This window comes from Dreissena polymorpha, chromosome 5, assembly GCF_020536995.1.
Source record: "Dreissena polymorpha isolate Duluth1 chromosome 5, UMN_Dpol_1.0, whole genome shotgun sequence".
NCBI lineage: Eukaryota > Metazoa > Mollusca > Bivalvia > Myida > Dreissenidae > Dreissena > Dreissena polymorpha.
In genome coordinates this window covers 91,893,907-91,906,263 of record NC_068359.1, presented here as the reverse complement: position 1 = coordinate 91,906,263, position 12,357 = coordinate 91,893,907, and the positions used below count along the sequence as shown (strand labels likewise).

At 33.4% G+C, this 12,357-nt stretch overlaps 1 protein-coding gene across 1 annotated transcript; it reads right to left on the bottom strand.

Moving 5' to 3' along the window:
- Nucleotides 1–11,785: 11,785 nt before the first annotated feature.
- On the bottom strand, nucleotides 11,786–12,148 carry LOC127831465 (uncharacterized). Its single transcript, XM_052356451.1, has one exon. The coding sequence runs from the start codon at nucleotides 12,146–12,148 to the stop codon at nucleotides 11,786–11,788; it is 363 nt and encodes a 120-aa protein (XP_052212411.1).
- Between the last annotated feature and the right edge of the window lie 209 nt (nucleotides 12,149–12,357).

Sequence of the window (12,357 nt, the reverse complement as noted above, 5' to 3'; positions counted from 1 at the left end):
GAATAAGAAATCGTTACCAGAACAATTTTAATTTGTGTTTTTTCAGAACATTTCTAAGATTATTTATCTCAATATAATAGTGTAGTCATTTAGGGATTCAATATTAGTTCACAGTAACTGAATAATATTAGATGACACTTTATTTTGTTCCATGATTAACAATATTTTTAATGCACAAATATATTAGATAATGACATTTTACATGAAATTCGGACAAACGCAGGGCACGGGAAAGTTATAAAACCCCTGTCACCAAGGTAATAAAAACAACGAAAGTCCTATCCTGAAAATTACACGCAGACACCACAAAGTGTGTACATTTAAATTCTGTTGTTAGAGATATGATACTATATGTTCAAAAGAATGCAAAACAATACGCCTGAATACTCATTTTGATTTAAATACGTTTAGAAGTGAATTTTCACGATAATCATTGCCGTTCTACACGATGTTCGTGCGTCGGTCTTTCTTTCCATCTCTACATCCTTACATTCGTCAAACACGTCATGTCTGCACGTAAGCTTAGTCAATAATGACCCGAATTTGAAAACACATGATATATATATATATATATATATATGTATATATATATATATATATATATATATATATATATATATATATATATATATATATATATATATATATATATATATATATATATATATATATATATATATATATATATACGTCATGTCCGCACGAAAGCTTAGTCAATAATGACCCGAATGGATATATATATATATAGCCTCAATAAATCTTGGAAAGCAGTTCATTTAAATATGAAATTTGAGTGAATGATTGCCCTTCGATTGAAAAAAAGTCATTTTTATTGAGCTTTTTGTTTCCACGCAAGATCCATGAATTAAGTAAACGCCTTTGATGAAACTTTATATGAAGTATCCTTAAAAGATGACCACATCCATATTCGTAGTTAATTTCGCTCCAACGATTTGTTCGTGGTTGTGTTGCTCTTTGAATAATGCTTGAGATATCGGATACTAATGATCCGAATTTAAGTACAATTAATATGATACATCCTTCAAAGATAAAATAACGCAAGTTGTCACGTCGTTCGGTGCCAATCGCTTTGAGGGCCTACTTTCAATTTTAGTTCTTGTTATGGTGGACATGCGGGTATTATAAGGTGGTTCTACTCTATTTATTCTTTTATGAACTTATCATCCTGTATACATAATTTGATTCCATGCAAGATCTCGAATATGTATCGCCTAAATCTACTGTATTCAGCATCCCAAAAATTGCGGGCAATCGCATCTTGTTTAGTTGTTTTGCTTCAATGAGTTTTCAGATAGTACTTGTCCTTCGATAAATAGCATGTTTTGTATTTATTGTTTGTTTGTGCTCTATATATCTTGAATGTATTATCCGCATGTGTTTAAACTTGTTTAGTAGATAAGGTGTATGTCAATAGATTGAACATGTGCAGTGCTTTTTTCTGTTCAAAATCAGTGCCTAAATACCTCAAATTTAATGAAACTTATTAAAATTTTCTTTTATTATGGGCAAGTTTATACTTTTAGGTATTTTTAGGTCGTTCCATTTCAATAGCCTTTCAGGGAGTTATTGACTTCATTTAAATGTGACTTGTGTATAGCTGTACAGGATCTTTGATACTCAAAAGCAAATTGAAATTACATTTAAGAAGCCTCAATTCCAAGGGATAATGCGCATATTTTCAGTTGTTCTATTGATTGTTCGTGGATTTGTTGCCTCATTTCGTTGTGTCCTTGCTTTCAATTTAATACATTTAAAAAACGCATAATCGAAGAGCATCCTTCCATTGCACGGATGTTCTGTCTATTTGGACGGACGTGTCGTTCACCCTGGAACATAACCTACGTGCATAATGTATACTGCGGGTGCTTTTTAATAGTATAGCCATTCGAATTTAACAGAAAGCCTATATCCCAAATACGTTTCCGCCGAATATAAACAAAAGAATTGACAGGTACAATTGCCTTTCACAGACTAAAAAATCTTAAGTAAATTAAACGTCTTTGATAGTTTCTTTATATTATTTTTCGGGAAGGAAAATCATATTTAATGACACAAACTAAGAAACATTTCGTCTCTACACATTTTAATAATGCAGGGCTTTACCTGGCGCCGTTCCGGTTGCAGTCCGAGATACTGATAATCAGTTTATATGAGTCGGATTACATCCGTGCGTACTCAAAGTGCTCTTGTTGCCGCAGTCAAAATTGATCTACTTCAAAACAATCGTACAAAATCAATATTCCCACGATTTGGAAAAGGCGGCATCACCTCATTTGCAATATGATTAAAAGTGATTTTTTTTTCAACGCACTGATACCATTACTTCCTTAACTGTTCAGTGTAACAACCTGTCGACACGGCTTATAGAAAGATTAAGTTCACTTGTGTGTTAATTTGATGCTGCTTAAAACATAATTAGACATTCCAAGCATGTGCCGGATTTGCTCTGTAATTTCAGCTTTAACCCATTAAGCCTAGTGGAATCTCCAATATTTCTAAATTGGATCAATTTATTTCCAAAATTAGGGATGTCTAGTATATTTATTTCTATATTGAGAATATTTCTTACAGAAATTCCTTTAAGCATACAGCGCAGACCCTGTCGAGACGCCGCATTATGCGGCTTCTCATCTGGGTCTACGCAGTTTGCCAAGGCCTTTTTATAGACGCTAAGCATAAATGGGTTAACAGAACATGATATAAAATCACGTGCCCCCAATACCAGGTGACAAATGATAAAGGTCCTTGAGCAAAATTCTTATTTGAATAAAAAACGATACAACTTGATGATCGTACAAGCACAATATACGCGACTTTTTTGTGTAATTGTACGAGCTTTTTGTAAGTAGTTCACTACAATATTCGCATCAATAATAAGATAAAAACACGTATTATAAAACATTGTAATAAAATAATTTGTAAAAGTCGTTTGCCATTAACTTCAATCGAGTTTTTTTACATTTTTTGTTAAAGCTTTACTCAAAAACAACGTTAAAGCAAATTCACTTATTTAAGGTCGATTGTAACTGTACAACACCTAACGCGTGATTTATTATGTACAAAGATACCTTATAACATGACCTTCGCTCCAGGAGTGAAATAACGTAATGCTCAATTTTGTTTATTACACGGGTGTTATTACACTTGTTATATAACTGTGAAATGACGTCATTTTTTTAACGAAATGACGTCATTATTCCAGCGAATTTCTTCAGTTAAACTCTTTTACAATGTGAATAAACGGTGAAAAGAGCATAAAATAAAAATAAAATTGGTTGGTCATGTTATAAATAGAATCTTAGATTCATGGTCATTTTGTATTGAATTCATTTAACTTGTAATCTATAAATAAAGATAAAAACTCGGCAAGCCTCGTTTTTATCTTTATTTAGATGACTTGTTTAAAAAATTAAATACAAAACGACCACTCATACAAGATCCTATATATATATATATATACTAAACGCAAGCAAGTCTACTCATATGACTAAAAATAGTATTATGATTCATATCAATACACTTCGGTTGGTCTATAACCTCTTATCCATACGTATAGTGGTACAAATCATATGCAATTTAAAAATCGTACGCATTAATGATAGCTTACATTGCAGACCTAAAAGTGCTGCTGATGATATCTGTACTCACCAAACAACACATTTGTACTTTATATTTTGGTAACTACTCATATATACATTTACGTCGAATTTTATCAAATGCCATACACTATTTCCCATGTAATATAACCATTACGAATACTTGTATCTGACACATGTGTAATATACTTTTTAAGCGTTTTCATTGGCTTAGTTTTCGTTCGATTGACCAATTGCAGTTTGTTATTTTTGCTGAAATGACGTTGCATCGTCAAATGACGTCACGAAATGTAAACAACATTCGGGATCATTATGTTTGCTTAAATATTTATTTAATTTGCGCATGTGATAAAAAAGATCTGACACTCGTCATTTCATACCATATTTTATTAAACTCGTCCAGGAAATTCGCTAGTAAGCTCGCCAAAGGCTCGCTTTCTTACAAGATTCCTGAACTTGTTTAATAAAATATGGTATGATATGACAACTCGTGCCAGGTCCTATATATATATACTGTGGGCGAACAGTTTATGTATGCCTTTGCGTTGAAACCCAGCATGCAGTATCAAGGCTTTGCACCGTATCGTTCCAATCATTTTTCAAAATTGTACCTATCCAAGACACTTTATCAATTGTGTAATTTTATGTAACCGCATTACCTCATTTTAATAAGAAGATTGAATAATAAAAATACTTTGGTATGTTTTTTTTTTATAACAAAACACGTTGAAAAAGCTTACATTTGATAGTCGTTAAATTTTGCCTGCATTCCTTAGTAAACAGTTGATACATGCGATAAAAAGAAATAATATTAACAAGGAAAATAACATCTGTCGCTTTTTACCGCCGTATCAAACAAGGAACAAGAAACAAAAAAACAACAAAAAACAAGATGGATCTTAATCGGGTCTGGCAGATTTCTCACGTTTAACAACAGCATAACGAGGACAACTTCATACTACATCCCGATGCACTTGATTGACAAATGGATTTAAAGAGATGCAGTTACCATACACAGCAGCGGAATCTTGATAAAATATGGATATTAAACTATTATCGAAAGAATATTGTGATTGGTGTAAATAATCTATAATAATCGCTTTATGCATCGAAAAGAATACATCAACAAGTATTGTTACGCCAATAGATTGAAAAAACAATCCCACAGCCCTTAGCATTAAAATTACGCCTTCTCCGGGATCGAGATTACCACTTATAATCTGACAAGATGTTGGAATGAGGTTAATGTTTTATTTGTAGAAAATATACCCAGACGGTTTTAACACAGCGGCCCCGTGGTGCCTGGACTTCAAAATTAATTTTGTCGTTGCGCTTGTTTATTCCGATTATGTCGCCGCGACGTAAATTTCACAAGCGCTTGTAAGCTATTAATCAAATGTTTTCTACATTTGGCAAACGATAAATCAAAGCACGCACGCTCTAATCAGCTGTGTGTGAATAAAGCGCTTATACGGGGCGTTGATGGGGGTCAATCATTATTACCGGTACACTTGGTGTTAAAGCAATTAAGGTACATGCATGTTTATTGTGTGTGTTTGTTTCATTTTAGTTGTTTAGAAAATAAACAGTAATTGGTGTTTGTTGCGGTTGTGTGTAGTTTAAGTTATAATTACAATTAATTGCACTAAAAGGTCTCAATTGATCGCTCCGTCCCACTTAAGATGTTCAAACTATTTTCTCAATGGCGACTATAAATAAACTGTACCAATATTTAATGTATTCACAACACATAGAATCTTCGATTTTTACAAAATACGCCATATATACCTGCAACATTTTTAGTTTTTGTGTATGACAAAATGCTTTCGCACGTGAGAAAATTACCCCAGACATTGCTAGCAAATTATCAGCGCTCGAAATGGAAATGCTCGGTATTTCTAATATAACTAACATGATGCGTTTAAGGATTGAATGTAACAAGCATGGAGGCTTTAAACTGAGTTCAGACGCGTCTCTACGCGGAGCACCACAGTTAAACATACCACAGACTGTCCAGGAGAATCTTGTTGAAAATGGTTTTAAGATAATTGATATTGCACGCGTGACAGCGGTGTCCGAACGAACCGTTAACTGACAAATGATGCGATATGGTTTAAGCAAGCAGTCATTTTCTTCTCTTACTGATCACAACCGTGATGAATACGTTACAAAAGTCAAATAGGAATTGCTATTTTGTGATGAGATCATGATCATGCAACTCCTTCGTCAAAAAGGCTTACATATCCAGCGGTATCGTTTGAGAGAGAGCATTAAACCCAACGGGGATTTCAGAGAGAAAACACGTGGCTCTGCACCGATTGGTGGAACGTTTGCACCAGTAGAAAGCCTATTGGTTGTTTTTTTCAAAACACATGAAAAAGCCATAAGTGTGTAGTTTAAAATTGTTCTCTGATTCATCAAAATGCATACACACGAATCGACCGTGAGTTAAGTAAATTGTTCGTGTTTCTATGTCGTTACGAAATATGTAGTACAAAAACTTTTTATTAAAATATGTAACATTTTAAAAAACATATTTTGAAACCAATATTCTGGGAAAATTTTCAACACTTACATTTCAAACTATTATTTAATTCCACGCAAATAATATTGTTCGCACATTGAATGCACTAACTTGTATAAGAATTATTAAAAAAAAACACAAGTTGAATCGATATATGTCTTCAGTTGTCATTCGGTCCGTCTGTGCGTTGTTACGTTAGCCACATACCTAATAACCATGCGCAATCTCAGTTAAAAATGTTCCTCCTTTAATGAAACCTTAGATGAAGCGTTACCAAAGGGTAAAAAGAAGTATATTCATGCGTAGTTTCACCTTAAAGAGAGATATTGCCATTTTATTAGTAATTAGTCCCTTTTTAAAGCTTTCGTTAAACTTTAAATTAGATAAGTAGTATGCGGATAGAGTGAACTTCGTAAATTTGCTGCACTCCAAAAGTTTTCTAAGGCGTTAGGTTCGTTTGAAATATGAAAGTGTCTAATAAAGTGTTTGTTTCGGCTCGAGACCTCAGCAAAAAAAGGTTTAAATTTGATGAAGAGTTATACTTAGTATATCTATATATGAAAAATGTGCATATGTTTACGTAGTCCCGATTGAATGAATTGTAATTGCCCTTTAATTAAAAATGGGACAGTTAATTGAGAACGTTTTTATGGTCGAAATTCATTTACTTGATTCTAACTATTGAAACTGTATAAACTGTCCTTTTATATGGACCAACATATACTCGCAGATCGTTTCATTCCAGTGGTTCTCCATTGAATCCATTACAATGTTAACGTTTGTAGATGTTCGGGATATGTTATACTAAATGCAATTGTAATAACATTGTAGGTGAATTCCATGCCAAGCGACCATTTGAAGAATGTTAGGTTACTCAGTTTAAATGATCTATAATAGATGTATGTATTTATTTTGACCTTGCAGGCAATGATAACCCATGAAAGTGTTAGCACTTATTTCCAATGGGGTCCTTTGGTTTTGCTGAAGAGACAGCAAGCAGAAGGGACAGTATTAAGATACAAGGAATCCGAATGCGATATCCTAGCTTTTTGCGAATAGATATCTTGGTTCTTTTACGTGCTCAGTTTAAAGCACCGATACACGCGAAACTTAACTAGGTTTCATACCAGTACATCTCTAGTTGGATGGGAAACACTTGAAGCATTTCTGAAATTTCCAGTGCCCCGACCGGGGACATCTGGATTGGTAGACCAGAGTGTTACCACTCGACCACCGCACCACCCATGATAGAGTTACTGTCTCGTTTTATTGCTTAATTTCTTTACTAAATCAAAACAAAGCGATTTATCGAAAAGCGTAAATTACTTTCACGGCTATATTTGTTTTTATATATTTTGACGTGTCGTTCATGTCATATTTAGACAAAATCACATAGTATATATAAAGCTATTTGTTCAAAGTAACATATTCATTCAATGATCTCAGTATGAATTACCCGCAATATGAAAAACAATGTAATCAACGTGTAATCTGCAGCTGTCTTGTATGAACTTTAAACTGATAAATATTAAATAAATTTCTTGGAAACTATTTATGGAACAGGTCAATCCAATGTATGACAATTTTATTCGAAATACATTTTTGGCGTTGCTATATTACTTCACTGTTGTTCCTTCTTTCTATAATATGCGATTTAAAGACGATTAGGACGGCACTAAACATGCTATCAACGAAACGGAAGATATTATCATCAATGCGATTGTATGTACAAATGTTGTTTCTGTAAATTAAAAGCCATCACGAAGAAAACACGCACATATTTGATCGTGTCTTTATATCATTAATCGGGAAGAAAAATATGCTTTGACGACATTAACAATTCAATTGTTCCGTCTATTCGCCGCTTAACAATACGGGGTCTTACCCGGTGCCTGCGCGGTCAAATATGATCAGTGTATATAAATAGGATTATTTTCGTGCGCTTTGAAAAGTGCACTCTTTGCTTCCCTCAAAATTGATCTACTTTAAACCCCTCGAACCCCTCGAAAAACATACTAACGTTCAAAACAAAATGAACACGATTTAATACAAAGAGGCATAACCTGTATATATGATAAACAGTGATACAAATATTTTTCCAATGCACTTATATTTATAAGTTTCTTAAATATTCATTAAGATAACCTGTCGGCACGACTTTTCTTATGATGTAACATACTAGCATGTTTATTGGATGTTGCTATAAAACATAATTAAACACTCCACGCAAATGTCTTATTTGCTTTGTCACTTCTCCTCTCAACTGAAAATGTGGCAACATCAGGTATAACGATTAAACAACATCCTCGAGCAATAGAGAATAACAGGTTACTGTCCCATCGTTTTGTAATATATCAGGCGAGGCTTAGAATAGAATAATTTATTCGTGCCGAGCCTGATATATTACAAACGATGGGACAGTAACCTGTTTTTCTGTTTATCATACCACATTTCCCTAAAAATCTGCAAACAATTCATTTTTTTTGTATTTAAAATGTACGAATCACCGCTGATTTTGCTGATCCGGCTTTTACACGTTGACATACATGTAGCAACGGCGTTTGAAAAGACGACACGAATAATCGCTTATTTTAAACATCGTATAGCGAAAAAAGTTGTTTGCACTACGAATGGGAAGAGTATAACCGCTTTAATAATACACGTCTTGAATTGGAGATCAGGAATGGACTGCAGCGACAAATTTAATCGAACAACACACTTCACAGAATAGTTTGGAGACGCCATTTTGGAGATGTGTATTGAAATTGACATTTTGATGATGGTGTCAATATTGACATAAGCGTGTTAAAGAGTTTGTTTAAATAGTTGAGGATTAGCATACAGTAAACATTTGTCTTGACTTTCTATGCAACACTTGCTCGTGCAATGACTATATCGATATTTAAGAGTTATTGTCCCATTGATGACGTCATTTAACTTCTGTAGTGCGGGCTGTGGTGATTAAAAAAAACGTTTTTGTGATTTATGACTTTAAACTAGAATAAAATATGTATGTACTTGGTATCAAATTGTTTGTTTTGTTGAACCTGATTCATGTTGGTAGAAATTGTTGACTTCATGCAAATCCCACGTAACTCCAAACATTGACTGATATAAGAACTTCCTGTTGACCATGATATAAAAAAATATATCAGGCAACTTTATTTCAGGCAGATATCAATGCGGTGGTATGATAAAATGCAGTATCAGAAGAAAACTATGATTCAACTTGATGGTCGCGCATCTAGTGCTAATCCATCGTTAACGCATTTTGGTCAATCTCTATGGCACTAGACGTAATATTATTAATGCAATATCTCTGAGAGTGTGCGAGATTTAAAACCTTAGTCGCGTTCAAAATAGCATTATTATACTGCGATTGTTTTATATATATTAACATTCGCAATAATATAATATTGTGAACCGTATTCCACGTGAAAAGACTTTTTCAAAGTTTTTATAATATCTCAATACAACAACCCCGCCTATGCAAATGCACTTATTTAAGATAGATTATTAGTAATGCTTGATTATGTACTGATAACATATTTACTCAAGAGAAACACGTGTACGCATATGATTTACAAATTTATTTTACGAATAGTGGTACAAAGCTTATATTGTTGAGAAATCGAACCAAATAAAAGGATAACACAAAATGTAGTATTGTAATTAAGTTTTGAAACGCATTCAAGTCACAATATTGTCAATCAAATGAAGTTTTGGAGAACAGGCTTTAAAGTACTCAACAAAAAACGAGCATCAAACAACAATTTGTATTTGTCATTATGATAAATCATAATGCTTTTACGTCTAATGACTGATTTGGGACATGTTATTTCTTGAGTAACGAACAGTTTATGCACGCCTTTGCATACATGCATTTCATATATCATTGCATACATAAATTTATGTATGTCTTTGAACCAATCAGAAAGTAGTCTAAATGTTTTGCACCAAATCAATCCATTTTTTTATATAAAGTCTTGTGGTGTATGCATTGCACAGAGTTGAGAATTGTAGTTACATAACGCAATGGGTCAATTGTATATTTTTATGTAATCACATGCTTCGTTTGCATAAGAATATAACATTATACACATACATATAGTATTCATTTTTGAAAAAAATGGTGATGATGTTTAAAGTTTATATTGGTTATATATTGTCCTCAATGGGAACGCCAAAACATTGTGATTTTTGAAAATTCATTAAAATTATATTTCAACTAATTTCATTTCAGCATTGACTAAGATAAGCCATTTAAAATATGATGTATGTATAATCGTCTTTTCCTTTGTATTAAATGATACGTTTGTGTATGAATTCCATCTGGTTCCTGTTAATAAAAGGTTAAATTTTAAGGAAGTCAAGTTCTTTTCCCTTGTTTAACTTATTGCATCAAATATTCTTACATAATCGCATTATTATTTAAAAACCCAATAAGGGTTGTTATTCCAACGGATTGAACAAAGGACCCCACAGGTTTTAGATTTCATAACAAGTATGTCCCGTTCTCCAAGATTAATATGTCCACGAATGATCAGGCAGGATTGTTAAATCTGGTTCATTGTCCGTTTACATAATTAATACGTAAGTGATTGCGTCGACAACTGCAATAAATATTGAATATCTATTGTGTAACATTTAAAATGCAGTTACTGTAATTATACATTACCAATTGGAAAAAAGCAGTTTCTTAAGTACTTTTTAATACTGTTTACTATTATACTTGTAATACTTTTTACACTGTTTGAACAATTTAAAAATAAAACGCGAGTGTATCATGTAGAAAAGGGGAATGCCAATTATCATTTTGTTAAAATTTACGAGAACAGAACTGTGGACATCATATGTAAATTGGAAACGAAACAGTTCTACCACCAGTTCATTTTCTTATTCTAAGGGAAATTAAAACATAAACAAAAACGATGACTGTATTTATTAACATTCAATTAAGTACAGTGATAAATTTACTATTAAGTTATTTTGCAGAGGTATCCTAGAAATCAATCCAGCATATTGAACCCAAATGCAGAAAACAAAACAAGAAAACAGCAACATTGGAAGCCGTGATACATTCCGGTATCACGCTTGCTTACAACGAAATATGCCTGTTTTTTTATGAGGAGTTTTGCAAACGAGATATTTTTAAATCCCCATTACCGCAGTTGATGTTTATCTAAGATATTTTAAATGACACGTTTTTTTTTTAAATTGTAAATGAAGCATACGTGTATTATATTTGTATTTGATATGAGAATTGTATAAGTATTGCAACGTTTATGTCAGCAAAGTAAGCATTACTTAAATATTAACAGACATTACTATTTGAACTCGAAGTAATTATGTATTGAACAATTAATGCATACATTTAATGAAAAAGACGATATAAATTGAATTTGGAAACAAACAGAAATCGACCAACTACAATATAAGCGAAGCAATTTCTGTTATTGCTATTTTCCCTGTCAAAGTGTTTATTTAAAGTGATGTCAAACTATACGTGCGGAATTAAGGCTGCATGTGTACAACAACAGTATTTTGGGATTAGGTAAAATTAGAAAAAAAGTGTATATTCAAAGCAAGTTCGAAAATAAAGATCAATAAATACATGGTTGCATTTGATTTATCATACTAACAGTTATGTTGAGTTTGAACAAACGACACATGCTAGTTCTGCTCCCTCGATATACGGAGGACATTTCAATGTACCACATCGACCTTCGACATTGTAGAACAGAGCGCCATTAAGATCGGAATAGCTTGAATGCAGCGCCTCGGCGTTTTTGTCCATGCAGACATATCCTTTGCCTTGATGCCCATGGTACTCCCCCATCAGATATCCCTGATACTCCTTGGTCCATCCGTTGTAGCACGATGTACGGCCAGGAATCATCAAGATTGTCTTTCCGCGAGCAAGACAAACAGAACACGGTACGTCATTCTCGTAGAGATCGCCTAAAGCTGGAGGATTTTGGCCTGTTTCGTACTCAGCCCCATACATTAGTGATCTATAACCATCATTGATGTTATTGTATTTGTCATACTCAGGGTCGTTTGGCAAGCAAATGTAATCACCAGAGCCTGTGTGTTGGAAATGTCCACCGGCTGCTTGTCCGCTTTATACCATTGTCGTAGTTGTCCCGTTCGGACACGATTTCATGCCCCAGTGAATGTATGTTAACGAACTACGTTGTGCCAGCGGAGATGGCG

What these genes read in the sequence shown, in the direction of transcription:
- LOC127831465 (XM_052356451.1), bottom strand. Translation starts at nt 12,148, where the DNA reads ATGTATGGGGCTGAGTACGAAACAGGCCAAAATCCTCCAGCTTTAGGC.